Source organism: Platalea leucorodia (assembly GCF_965183815.1).
Source record: "Platalea leucorodia genome assembly, chromosome: 6".
Classification (NCBI taxonomy): Eukaryota; Metazoa; Chordata; class Aves; order Pelecaniformes; family Threskiornithidae; genus Platalea; species Platalea leucorodia.
Window position 1 is genome coordinate 29,991,855 of NC_138828.1, and position 14,962 is coordinate 30,006,816.

The window sequence follows — 14,962 nt, forward strand, 5'->3', positions numbered from 1 at the left end:
ATTATTGATACTTGCCAGTTAAGCCTTTATAGCCTCAAACATTTAAATGCTCAATGATTTTCAAATAAAACTGTGTTATGAAAGATGGACAGAGATTCTATCATCTCTGGAGTAGCCTCAATCAACCTACTTCACAGTCTCCTTCCTTCTCTATAAACATTTATCCCAAGGAAAGGACTACATGTTACCAACTACAGCCCTAAAAATCAAAATGATTCATGGTATGGCCTGAGAGATAGCAACCTGAGAACTTTGCATCAAAAAACTGTATCAGTGATGTTATGTTCCAGAAGTACTTTACATAGCTTTTTTTTACCAGTCATCTTATATACCTGTTAAACATTGTGGGCTTTCAACACACTTGGGAAGGAAGAAGCCAGTCTTGCTGTTTACAGATTTGAACAAAACCTTTGCTGAGAGTCTACAGTTGCATTGCCAATGCTATTTCTACCTTTTGCCTAATATTTGCCATCTACAGTCATTACCCTGCAGAGTAAGCAACTTAGAGTATTTAATACCTGTTTTACGTTAAAAATGGCTTGGCAGAAAATTATCTAGTTTGCAGACATTTTCATATAAATAAAAAAATGAGAACCGGTATTTATAGGTTCACTCCTGCAAAAATTTAGGGGATATCACTCATGTATGCGCTGTTAAACACACGAGTGAGCGTTCCCAGTACCAAAGGCTGTAATTTTAACAAGCTGAGGTCTCTGTGACACTCCTAACAATTTTAACTTCTACACAGTGCTAGCTGCCACCACAGAATACCTTTTGAAGATGTAGTTAATGATGAAGACTTATCTACTTGGTTATCCTGCAATTATATCAAAGATCCTAGATAGATGTGAGAATCTCAGAGATGTTTCTCTTCACGTGTGACCCAGTAAAAGGATGCTGTCAGGTGGATTCATACCCTTAGTTTGGGGTTACTGAAAGAATGTTCGTGCTTAATACTAACTGGAACATTTCCATCGACTTTCTAAGTGAAATGTCAATAATTTGGGTTTCCTTCTTGGACGCAAATATTCTTGCCCTGCAGTGCTTGTAACATGACACAGTGTAGTGTTACGTCAGGCTATTAGACCAGAGCATGAAATGAAGCGGAAACCAAACAAAAATTCCCAAATTCTCATTGCCCTAACGAAAGTTTACCTTACTTGATTGCAATCATTTTTAGTACTGTTAATAATAGACAGAATTTTACCCTGACAACATCCTTATAAGTAAATCAGACTCACACATGCAAAAGCCTAAGCCCTGCATTGTAAGAATGGGTGCGAACATGTGAAAGACGTGACTAGGTGGGTACAAGCCTTTTCTACAGGTGACTAGAAGCCCCAGCAGCAATGATACTCACGTTGACACTGTCCCCAGGACAATCGGGCCCAGCCCCAGCAGCAGTCAATTCTATTTCCAAACCGACAGAGTCCTGTAGAGGAGACTATTTGTCTGGGCCACCTGAACAAGACAGTTCAAAAAAGTCTGGTGAAACATTTTGAACGTAGGTCAAATTATTCTAGATTAAGAAAAACAAAAGACAAAGACCAGCAAAAACCTCTCCTGCACGGAGATATATATCCTTTTTTTTGAAAACAGTAACTGCTCTAAGCTGAGTCTATGATATTTCTATCATTAATACTGCTTTTAGTTCAGAAAATGTAAATGACTATAGGCAAAGAGGGGAAAAGATAATTAGGGTAACTTTGTAAAGCCTTAAAAAACTGACATGCTTTGCAATATGCTCACTGCTGCCACTCCCAGGCTGATATTGAATAATTTCAGAAGTCTGAAACACAGAATTTATAACGCGGAATAAACCACCATCATAAAGTTTCAGCATTGGTTTATTTCACAATATATGGCCAAATCTTCTTGCTGAAACATTAAAGGGAAAAAATCAAAACAAAAGCTTCCCGAACTATTAAACAGAAACTAAATACAACAAGAGAGCTGTAGTCTTCCCTTGTTCCAAGGAAAAGATATCACAGTCTCAAGCAATTACAAAGTATTGACATAAATTGTTAATGCTTTATAACGACAAGCTGAAATAACACGAACACTGCATTTCAACGAATCCTAAAAGGAACTCCTGGGAGAGGGGATCACGCTGGCTGACTGACAAGCACGCAGAGCCCTTGCGCTGGGCAGCCCGCTCCTTGCAGCATCCCCGAAGCCGCCTCCAGCTCGCCGCACCGCCGCTCGCTACACCTGACGCGGCTCAGCGCAGCCCAGGAGGCACGCGCTCTCCGAGCATGCATTTTCACCTTGCTTCATGTTAAAACTTGAGTTGCAGTCTTCACCGTACTCTGTTTCGAGTGCCTCGAGGCGTCAATAAACTAATTTTATTTTTACAGCACGCAAAGTGCTTTGTTTTTAATTCTTGCAGGACGCAACCCTGCCAGAGCAATAAACTTTTTATACCTAAGCCCGCATTCAGGTCGCCGGGCAATGCGCGGCGCTCCCTCGGCGCGGGGGGGACGGGGCCGAGCGACCCCCTCCCGGGGAGCCCCGGGAGCGGCACCGGGTCCCGCCGGCCCCGCGCCTCCACCTGCGGCCGCCCGGCTCGGCCCCGCAGCCAGCCCGGCCGCGCCGCGGGCACCTCTGCGCGGCTGGCGGGGCGGGAGCGCCGAGACAAGCCCCGCCGAGGGCTCCGGCCGCCGCCGCCTCGCCGGGAGGCAGCCCCCGCGCCGGGAACGAGCCCCCCGCCGCCATTTCGCGCCCCGGCGGTCTGGTGGCAGCCAGGAGCCCGCGGGCCGTTACAGCCGCGGCGCCGAAGCCCCCCGCCCGCCCGGGGGAAGAGCCCGGGCTCCCTCCGCTCTCCCCGCGGGGGGCTCCGACCTGCCCGGGGAAACACCGACCTCGCCGCCCGCCCGGCCCCCGACCGCCGCCCCGCCGCTCACCCCGCGGGAGCCGGCGCCTACCTTCTGTCAAACTCCCCGGCCGCCCCCAGAGAGAGGCAGGACGCCAGCAGCAGCCGCAGGGAGAGCTCCATGGCCGGCGGGGCTCTCCCGCCGCGCGGGCTGGCCGCCGAGGCGGCCCCGGGCTGGGCAGCGGCGGCGGCGGCGCTCCCCACCGCCGCGCTGCACGGCGGGCCGCGGGGCGGGAGGTCCGGCTGCCGCCGACGCCGGCTGCGCTGCCACAGCTCCGGAGCGGCGGCGAGCCCCGCACCCTCGGCCCGCCCGCCTCGCTGCCGGGCGGAGGAGGCGCTGCGCGGGGAGCGGCAGCGCCGCCCGTCCCCGGCAGAGGCGCCGGCGGCCGGGCCGCCCGCCTCCCCGCTGAGGGGCACCTGGCGGCCCGGGGGCCCGGCCCCCCGCCTGCCAGCCGCCCCGGTGCACCTGGTGCCGGAGGCAGTGGGAGCGAGGCCCCAGCGCCTTCTGACAGGGGCCGAGCGAGCTGTGGGGGCAAAACCCCACAGTGTGAAGGCGCTAAGAAGGGCGGGCTTTGTCCTGATCAGCTTTTCTGGCCTGAACTTCATGAAGGAGGATGGCCACCCGCTCCTCGCTGTGAGCAAAGCCCACGTCTAAAGCCAAGAGCGTTAAGATTTGGCCTTCTTTTGCCAACCAAACTTCCCCCAGAATAAAGTTTTTTGAAAGAATTACAAGGTGTACATGTTTTTTCTGGCTCAAACACTCCTATTAATAGTTCTCAGATGTTGGCACGTGTGACATAAGGTGCCCCAGCCCTTGTCCAAAATAAAAAAGAGACAAGTTTAAACATTACGCAGACAGCACGTCATGACATCCTAGCACCACTACCAACAGCAACAACTGCATCTGTACGCTGCATTAACATGCTAAAATACAGTAGTTATTTTTGTTTTCTTTCTATGAACTACAGCTCTCAGGACTCACCGAGGGACACTTCTAATAACAGCCTGTCACCAGTTCAGGGTCAGAGGCTGTTCTGAGATCCCTCTGATTACAGACAGATGGGGCTGACAACTTGGACTAGGTTGCAGCATTGGTTTTGATTTGTGTCTAAATCAAGGCTAAAGCTCATCAGCTGTTCTTACAAGGGTCTGGCTGCAGCTTAGAAGCAGAAAACGAAGATGATCTGGGTTGTGCTGTAACACAAAGCCAAACCCTTTAGGGAGCATTTGAATGCCAAAGACAATTTCATCAGGCTTTAGACTTGAGCTGGTAGTTCTGTACAGAGCATTTTCCACCTTCAAAACACTTCACAGATAATTCAAGCAACGCTACACAAAGGTAACAATTTTTTGCACAAGATACAACCTGTGCCAGTGAGTTCGAAAATTAAACCCTTCCCCAGAGTGGTTTTACCACCTTCTGCTCAGGTTTGCAGCAGAAAGCTGCCTCCAATGCTCCTTCCCCTCTTTTTGTATCTTTTCAGGACCATACACTCCCCATGCTAAGCCTTCTGTCCACAGCCTCAACCCAGCACTTTTCAGACACAGAGAAAAAACAACTGTAAAAGCTACAAGGTGGTGATTCTGCGAGGTGCTCGTTGCCTATGCTTAGATAGCAAGCAAGCCCCGTTAGAGGACTCGGATACAAAAACTGTACCGAGGACCAAACCTGGTTCCCTCATTCACATGAGAAGCTGATAGCCAAACTGTGAAGACAACACCACAGTGGCATTTGGGAAAAACAGAAGCGCGCCTGGCTCAGATTAGATTCTTGCTGAAATACAGAGCTGATTTCCAGCTCTTGACTGATTGATCACTTTTTTTTTTTTTTTTTTCACTTGGATGTGTGATGTGGGATAACAGGCTGTGCAGAATGAATTCACTGTCAAGACTTTATGGGCAAAAGGGGAGAAATCCTATTTGTGATAACCACAGGGATTTCTTTCTGATAACAGCATCTGCCTGCAACTCTCCAACTTGTAGAAAAAAAGTGTCCACAAATTACAGTGCAGCCAAGTTCAGGACAGCTGCCAAAAGCAACAGTTGAACTTCACTGTGAATTAAGGTCTACGGCAACCTGACACTTTCCCTCTGATGTCCAAAGGGACATGTCATAAGATCAATTCCTTTCATGCAATGCTGTGTAGTGGTACTTATGTACACAGCAACTTTAAAGCACACGCTACTCCTTGAAAGCCTGTATACTCGCAAATGATAGTAAGATCATTTAATCTCACCAGACTGCACTCAGTATTTAAGATGTCCTCAGCAGCCCATTTGGCACTCTTCTATGTTAATACTAGCGTGCTGGTCAGACATGGTGCCTACTCCAATTAAGATTTTCTGCTCTTGGTTAACTTCTGCTGCCTTTACAATTTGTTGTGGAACATCGGCCTGAAAAAACAATTAACCAGCCACTGAAAGATCACGCATTGCGCTTCCATACCCACCAATGGGACTGAACAGTCAGTCATTTATGAATTCATTTATATTGGCAATGCTTTATCAATGCCAGTGGAATTTTCTTAATGGGGTAGTTTCTCATATCCAGGACACTAGAAGGATTACTGAGTGAGCTGCTGAAGAACCAAATCTCTTGCCAAGTTAAAGGTGTATAAAGTTGTCTTCCACACCCCACTGCTGTGTGGGTGTGCTTCAAGGTAATGTATAGAAGATGGAGGTGGAGAAGTTGTTGGAAGTATTACTAGAAGCACTTTCGTGCCTTATATTTAGGGAAGCAGTATGAAAGCCTGGCAAATGTTGAAGCCATAGGGTGGGCTGACCTGATCTGCAGCAAGACATTAGCAATAAAAGTCCAGCAGCTGTGCATCAAGCACTCAGCTTGATGACTAGCACATACCCAACTACCAAGCAGAGGATGAATGAAGTGGAGCATGGACAGAAGAACAAGTGTCCAAGAAAGCTTTTTCAAAGATACTGATAAGACACTTGGTTGAGTGCAACATGACAGTCAGGTTTTTAGCTGCAAATTAGCCACACTGAAGCAGAAACACAGAGGAAAACACAGTATTTTGAACAGCAATGCTGTACCCTTGTGTTTGAAAAACTCAAAATGCATGCAGCAATTGCAAATAGGAAGGTAAATTTTGCCTGAAAAGGTGTTTATTTTATGCAAGAATAAAATCCCCTTCCCACCATGCTCATTTTACTCTTCTCCATTCCCCCATAAAGATCTTTATGTACCTTGTGCCAAAGAAGCCGCGCTATCAACCATGATCCTCATCTCAGACTCCCAGTCTCATGGATATATTGAGCTCAGGTTGAGACCTTTCTGTGAAAATCAAGACCCTAAACTTGTTAAGATAGTCTGTGTTGAGAAGGGAGAAAGAGTCTAAAATACTTGCAGTTGCTCATGCCACTAGAAAGCCCGTTAGGTTCTGAATTACCTAGAATTTCACAGGGGATGAAGCCCTAGGTGTATATTCTATTGCTGTATTCTACACCATAGGTGATAAAGGCACATCTGACTACACACAAAACAATTTGGGTGATGAGGTAGCAGAAATGCTCTGAAGAGTGGGGCTTGCTAATTCTGCTGCAGGGAGGGTAACAGCGGTGATGACCACTGCTGCCTCTGGGATGGCGAGGGTCACAGAGTGACGTCTGGCACAGTACAGTTAAACAACGCATGCAGGAATGCGTTCAATACACCGCTCAGTACAGTACCCGTATTTTTCCAAAAAACAATACAGTACAGTGTTAAACTCCATTAAAGAACCAATATCACGAGCAATATATGTAACTGGTAATACAAGTAACATCAACTGAAAAAGCATTTAAACAACAGGAAACCCAGTTCTAATGAAATGAAGCTTACTTACAGTTTCTCTAATGAAATGAACCTTTCTTGTATGCATGGGACCTGTTTCTTTTGAACAATAATACTTAGCTTTAGTTCATTTGGGGTAGACTGTGCCCAGCAGTCTCAGTGTTTAAAACTTCAGCTGCAGGGCTAAATACAGGTTTCTAATACACTCTTTGTGGCTATAATCATTCCTGAGGGGAAAAAAACCAGAACAAAAACAGCTTCTGGAATATCCCTGGCATTGACTGGACAAGCAGTATTAAGAAAAAAAGAGCTGAAAAGATACAAGTGGTAGATATGTTAGGCTGACAGATATTGGTAGATATGGTAGATAATAGAATATAGTAGATATGATGGAAATCACACAGAAACAACTTTAAAATTTATCTTCATTGTTACACGTAGCTATGAATTGGACATAATCACACCAGTAAAAGATATTGCTTTCAGGGCAATCTACTGCTAGGCAACTTTTCTTTGAGGGAGGCATTAAATGAGTAACTTCTTTCAAGTCCACTTTTTTAATATTAACTTCCTCCTTGTTGTCTTAAAACGCATTACAAATGTTAATGAATTAAGTCCCCTATTCAGCAGAATCAGGCAGTACTGTTTGTAACTCTCCCGTTTACATAAGCAGAAATTAAGGAACAGAAAATGATTTTCCCACAAATCAAATCATCTGTCATCAAACCAGAAATAGAACTCCTGTTTTCCAATTCCATACTTAACCCACAAATCCATCCTTCCTCCCTTCTAAGTATTTCACCCTCATTGAGGCTAAGAAAGTTAACCACAAATACCACACTACCCCAAGTCACTAAATCACACTATGACATGTGTAAAAAACACTGGATTTGTAGTCAATGGCATGCATGATCATATTCTGCATTTGTGATGCTAATATAACATGTATACTTCTTGCAAAATGGAACAGAAGAAAAGAATCCAAGTCCAAATTATCTATGAAACTTTCAATGTCATTACTTTTCCTCTGGGGCTATGCAATTCTGCTTTTCAACCAACTTTATATATGGTATACTTAAAAATAATATTTATTGAGTAAATATTATCTCCATCATATGCTAGGTAACAATCTCTGTCAGTCCCATGCTAATAAGAAAACTGTGAGGCATCAAGAAAATCCAGCAATTCAATCAGCTAAATCAATCTTGGTACTCCACCTCCCTCTTAGTAAACCTACTTGAAAGGGTAAGAAAGTCATCAAAACTACCAGACGCTGTAGTATCAAATTACCTTCTGTGCAGATAAACACTGTGCTTTGGAAATACTAATTCAAAAGCTTCCAAATGCTTTTTCTGCATCAGATCTTCCAAATTAATTTGCTTTTTCCAATAAGTTTTTTCCACATGTGCTTGATCCTTCTTTAAAAACTGAGTGGTATTTGTGTTGAAGTTTCCTGCATCTCATTACAGTAGAAAGAATTTTTCCCCTGTAAATAAAGAATAATTTACCTTTCACAGCCCAGTAAAATTTCATATTCCCTTCTGCGTACGTCTTCTAAACAGATTTCTAACTGTGTTATCAATTTTTGTACCAAAGGTATTTTGCATAGGGGATCAGAATGATAATTCCCCAAATCCAACATTACACTGTTCATTAGGGAGTCAGTCTACTTGGCCTCACTTGCAACACAATCACTGAATGCAGGAAAAACCTGCAACTGATGTAAAAGACATCTTCAACACGATGGCGAGGGACAGCATAGCCAACCTCAGAAAATAGTGCTAAACTTGCTTGCATTAATCCCAGCATTGCACATGCTGCACCTCTCAGTGATGCCAGCAGTGAAAGAGATGCAACGGTAGGAAAATATGGGCTTAAATTTTTTTGTGGACAGGACCAGAAACTACATTGCATTGATCCCCACTTGCAGGCAGGCAGCAGGGTGGAACTGGGATGAGTTCCGCATGTGAGTGGAACAATTGTGAATGCCTTCACAGATTGAGCAGAAAAACACGCATATGCCCTCTGACGCTGTCTGAAAAATGGAGAAAGCGAAGAAAGTTTTAGGAACCTGTTGAATAAATGGTTGACAAACTATTTGATGCAATCAGATTGTCAGCACTGAACAGAATGCCTCCAACAACACGTTAGCATCATTGTTATCTACTCCAGGTTGTTTCAGCTGGTTAGCTCTCGTTATTCACCACTCTAGTTCAGTCAGCTTTTGGGAAAGTCTCACAGCAAATCAGCTAGGTTCAGTGAAATGGAGGCAGGGCTACGTCTCCTAAGGAGCCTGGCTTAGTCATGCTTTTGTAACAGCATTTTCCACATAATCTTTGTAGGGTCCTACTGTTCCAATAATACACTGAGTCCAGTACAACTCCTATAGCTTTACGGCACGTGTTTTGCAGATCATACTACAGCTCTTCGTGTCCAGTTTTACACCGTGCAGCCAATGTCCGATGCTGTCTCCTTTCCTCAGGAAACCAAACACCTGAACACAAGAAAACTGTTCTATACATCACTAATATATTGTCACCTAAATCATTATCATCTCCATGGGCTACATGGACACGTACTTAGCAGTCAGAGCGAAAAGACCAGAACTGAGGCACAAGCAAGACATTTAGCCTGACTGGAAATTACCAAAGAAATATTACTTACATGGCAAGAAAATACACATACTCGGCAACACTCAGTATCAACAGTGTACTGTCTTTTTCATGGACAAGAAGTGCATAAAAACCTTCTGTTCGACAATATTAAAGGCTGATGACAGATCCTTTAAAAAACAACAAAGCAAAAATCAAATCACCAGATTACTAACTATAACTAAAAGAAAAAATAAAGAAAACACAACAGGAAGAGAGTCACATATGTCATACAGAGGATAACTATAAAAAAGCTGTTAAGAATAAAAAAAACCACAAGTACGTGAGCTGAAACCAAACTTAACCTCACACTTTCTGCTATAACTTTAACTAAAGAAAAATGCAACATTAACAGAAGAGATCTCCATGAAGACATGTTCTTGACCACAGTTGTAATGTAAACTGATTTGAATCAAGCAGGCCAACTGTTTTGTATATTACCTGAAATAATTACGGACTTTACATGAGTTTTCTCTTTCATGAGCCCAGACTGCAAGCTAGGACTTCTTGAGCTATGTAAGAATTTTAACATGTAAGAAACAGCCATAAATCAGACTGAAAAGTTACCAGAATTGTCTTTAGGACCAAAGAAGCAAATAATCTGGTGCAGCATGGATTCAATTGTTTCTGCTCATGAAATACAGCTCTTACAGCAAGAAATACACTGGGAGATGCAGAACCAGAAGGAAATGATTTACAGTAGCCTAAGATATCAGCCTTGACTATCACACAGTTTTTGTAACTTTGTTTTTCCCTATGCCTTGGGCTCATTGCCAATATCAGATAAAAAAAAAGTTGGAGGTCCATATATTAATACAGGTATGCTGCCCAGACTACCTAAATAAATTATAAATTATGACCATGACTTTCCAGAGAGAAATGGTCAAGCACTACTTTAACCTGATCCTTTAGATTGTTTTTCTTTTTTCATACTGAACCTGAATTGCTACATATATTCTGGCAAAGATGGAATAAATTAGCTCAAAATATATAAATCACTCTGGGTCCTGATTTCCCCTCTGTTTCATTTGGTTTCAGGTGCTGTAACTTTGCTTGCCTGAGCTGAGCTATAGCTGTGTAACGAGATGGATCCTCTGGTACTGGTTGCTGATAAATTGACCTAGAACTACTTATATAAATGAGCTTAAATTGCTGTTCTCAAGGGGAAAAAGGGCTTGGCTAATTGATTTATTTCCTTATTTTATTTCCTTATTTAATTTCCATCTTGTTTTGACATACAGAAAATTCCTAATACATTCTGAGATACCAAGGGGGCTAGTAGGCAGGAAAACGTACTACGGACGATCTGAGGGAGAGTTTTCATATACTTATAACATTGTTGACCCAGCTCCTCTGTTCAACTCTGTGTTACTGCAATCTCTGATAGAACTTTCAGAAGTTAAAACAGTGTGGAGAGCTGATTATTTCTACTGCTGTTTCGCAGAATCACAGAACGGTTGAGGTTGGAAGGGATCTCTGTAGGTCATCTGGTCCAACCCCCCTCCTCAAGCAGGGTCACCTACAGCTGGTACCCAGGACCACATCCAAGCAGCTTCTGAATAGCTTCAAGGATGCAGACTCCACAGCCTCCCTGGGCAACCCATGCCAGTGCTCAGTCACCCTCACAATGAGTAAGAGTTTCCTGATGTTCAGATGGAATCTCCCATTTGCGTCCATTGCCTCTTGTCTTGTCACTGGACACCACTGAAAAGCGCCTGGCTCCATCTTCTTTATACCTTCCTTTCAGATATTTGCCCACATTGATTAAATTCCCCCCCAAGCCTTTTCTTCTCCAGGCTAAATGGTCCCAGCTCTCTCAGCCTTTCCTCATAGGAGAGATGCTCTCGTCCCTTAATCACCTTAGTGGCCCTTTGCTGGACTGTCTCCAGTAGCTTTGTATCTCTTGTACTGGGGAGCCCAGACCTGGACACAGCACTCCAGGTATGGCCTTACCAGTGTTGAGTAGATGGGAAAGATCACCTCCCTTGACCTGCTGGCAACAATCTTCCTAATGCAGCCCAGGACACCATTAGCTCATGTTCAGCTTGGTGTCCACCAGGACCCTCAGGCTCTTTTCTGCAAAGCTGCTTTCCGGCCAAGCAGCTGTCAGCATATATTGCATGGGGTTGCTCCTCCCCAGGTGCAGGACTTGCACTGTCCTTGGCTGAACTGCATGAGGTTCCTGTCAGCCCATTGCTCCAGCCTGTTGAGGTCCCTCTGGATGGCAGCATGACCCTCTGGTGTATCAGCCACTCCTCCCAGTTTTATGTCATCAGCAAACTTGCTGAAGGTACACTGTGCCGCATCATCCAGATCATTAATGAAGATTTAAACAGACCTGGACCCAGTACTGACCTCTATGAAACTAACAATTTATACCAATAAAGTTTTCATATGTTTTAAGTCAAAACCAAAAAGATCTCATAGAAGTATAGTGTGATAATAGTTAAATAAAGCACATGACTGATACGATGATTATTGCACAAATAGCTGCTTGTGAGCCTTTTCATGCCTTTCAGCATTACAGACTATGTTTGTGGTTTTCATTAGGTAGGATTTGAGAGACTAAAACCTGCATGAAATTCACATCTTCAGAATACATTGTGAGAGACAAGAGGATGGAAAAGATTTAAGATGGGTTTAAGTGCTCAGTATGAAAGGAAATGAAGCAGTTTCAGGGTTATCTACAGGTTTTGGTAGACAGTTACTGAGTCTTCTATATTCTACTAAAACAATGCAGTAACATTCCATGTTACTTTGTACTGTGTTCTTCTTGAAGCTGTATATTCAAAACCAGTAAGTCCAAATAACACTTCTAAAGACTTCTATGGATTTTCATGGGTATCTTTTGAGAGGAGACAATAAACTTGGGATTCCGTTTTAAAATGCAATTTGACACACACCTGAACTGTTGAAATAAACCAGAATTCTCCTGAACTGCAGTTTTCATCTGGTAGAGAAATACAATAGTTCTGGCTGAGATGGACTGGGAGCACCAGACTAGAAGCTTTTTTCCATCAGTAATGAAGATACTCTGCAGAAGGAAAAGTGAGAAAATTTCAGGAATAGAAAACAAATTGTAACGGCTAGCATGAAAGGAGACGGGAAACCTAAGAAAAAGACTGAAGCAAATCTGTTGACAATTTTAAAAACTGGTCTGCAGCCCATATCAAAATGTTCTAGGACGAATGAAACAGTTCAAATTTTAAAGGGCCCTGTAGAGCTTTAAATAACAGAATCCACAGGTAATAGAATTAATGACAGAATTAATGAACAGTTCTATGGACAGACAGAAGATGGAAATAGGACAAAGGGATAAAAGTTGGTTCCTGTCACATTTCAGAAAGTACATTTTATTCCTGTCTTTTTAGTTCTATTACATAATTAACCATGACTAATAACTATGGTTGGTCAAGTAGGGGAAGTATTAGAGTTGAAAAGACAGACAGTAAAGTGTCTATAAAAAGCTCAACCTTCTTTCAAGAACGATAGCCTGAACTACTCTAAAATATTTTGCAATATAATCTGAATAGTGTAAAAGCTGCACCTTTAAACTGACAAACTGTCAGCTCTCAAAGACAGAGGGAAACTATCCAGATAAACGAGGTGTCTTTTTTCCTTTGAGTGCAGTTAAAGAATGTCAGCTGCCCATCAGAAAATTAGACTGTCAAGCCTGCATAGTACTCAGTTTCTACTTTTACTGAAACTAAAGGCAATGATCATATAAGGAAAAAGGAATAAATTTTAAACATATTAAATCCGGAAGCAATCAAAGGAAGTCCACTTGAAGGATCCGATTTGATTGTACTGTAAAGGACATGAAAGATGCTAATCTCTGGTTCTTGGCTCCCAGAAGCTTAATATTTTGAGATTCAAACCAACAAACATTTGAACCCAAACCTAGTTGTACTGAACTTTTAGTTGATTTAGTTTATGAAACATTTCCCCAACATCAATAGATTCAGAACTTGAACGCTCCCACCTCTTTCAAGCAAGGTGAGTGCTAACATGAAATTAATTAGATGATTTATGTCCATCAGGTTGACAGTATACGTGTCAATGGTATTTATTCTTGTAACAGTAGCTATTGTGTATACTAATAGTATATAGATACCCTACTAATGTAAGAGTATCAAGAGCTAAAAACAACTGCAGTTGCAAATTCCCTCAGTTCAGCTGGAACATGTTTTAACTTTAGAGGCCTTTTTGGTATTTATTACAGAGCATATAAAAGTAATCCAATTGTGATAAAGATTCATAAACTAACCGAAGGTTTCAAATTGCATAATTGCTTTAAATCACTTTAAAAAGGATTTTCTCTTCCAGAATCCTACTTTGAACATGAAACGTTACTCCACCATGGATGAGGTATCTATTTATAACCAAATGTTTGTGTGTAGTGGTCAAATGCAAAAAAGAGGAGTTGAATGTTTATTTTAGTCTTGATTTTCATCCAATACTTTGTGTAATTTATCCTGAAATTCTAATTATATCCCTCTATATAAGCACTGCAAATATGAAAACTGAGAGAAAACCAATTTGCTAGAGCTTTTTTCTTCTTCTTTTTCCAAAGTAAAGAGATGCTTGCGGTCAAATTACTTAATGAAAAGAATTCAGTGTGTCAGTGATCATCCCGGCAAAGAAAACATGTCCATTTACAGTATTGTTTAACTATTTCTATAGTTGGTGACCACATTAAATGGGTATTTGAATGGGAACATGCCAGATGAATAAAAACAACCTTCCTGGGTGCCAAACATTAGCTATTTCTACAAAATTAGCTATACGCATGCAAAAGCAATGTGCAAAATTACACATACCTACTATAACTACTGGCCTCTTAGGTAACATGCATAGTCTATAGCTGACATGACTTTGTTTGAGAAAGCAATGTCAATAAAATACACCAGGAGTTATTACCAGCCCATTATGCCATCATCCAAGCTTATACTGAACCACAGCCATATATATGTATTACAGCTCAGGAACTGGAACACAGCAGGGGTATGAAAATGGGTATCAATTCATGAAAGAGATCTACAGTTTATGCTGAAGTACATGAAAAAGAATGTTAGCTAGATAAAAACCATAATAACCAGAAGATGTGCAGTTCAACAGCCTTTTAGTAGCTGAAGAATAAAATTGAATAAAAGTTAATTTTAAGAAGTCAGCCACTGCAGACCTCAATTAAAGGAAGGCGCCTGGGATTTGCAACAGTGAATCAGAACTTTGATTCTTCTGGTTGCCAATAGTGGTCCAGACTGAAGGCCTCTGAGAAAGGAGCAAAAATGTTTTTAATGAACAGCAGTTGGCTCAAAGTTCTTGGCCTAAGCTCTAAAACATGAGGCTTCCATCCCCCATGATTCCTCCCTATTGTCTATTTTAACCATGGATAACTTCATTATCCTTATTTAAAAAAACCTCTATTTAAAACCCTGGTTTGAAACCTGACTCAGTGATAGTTTGTCATGGGGAATTCCACTGGCTAAATACAGATGCCGCAAAGAAACATGCACGTTATAAACACGATCACTTACCTTTAAGTTTGCAAACTTATTGGTACCCCCAGAGTTCTACACTACATTGGTTATGTTATCCCAGACCACCACTTTTGTAATTTCTTTGCAAAATAATAAGATTCTTTGTATA

The 14,962-nt window shown here is 42.4% G+C and overlaps 1 protein-coding gene across 1 annotated transcript in view; it reads right to left on the reverse strand.

Moving 5' to 3' along the window:
• NPNT (nephronectin) overlaps positions 1-2,995 on the reverse strand; it is a gene marked incomplete at both ends in the record, with an annotated part of 52,228 nt that extends 49,233 nt beyond the window's left edge. The window contains 2 exons of the mRNA XM_082316535.1: positions 1,361-1,461; positions 2,925-2,995. Of these exons, the coding sequence (XP_082172661.1) occupies positions 1,361-1,461; positions 2,925-2,995 (172 nt within the window). The remainder of the gene's footprint in view (positions 1-1,360; positions 1,462-2,924) is intronic.
• Between the last annotated feature and the right edge of the window lie 11,967 nt (positions 2,996-14,962).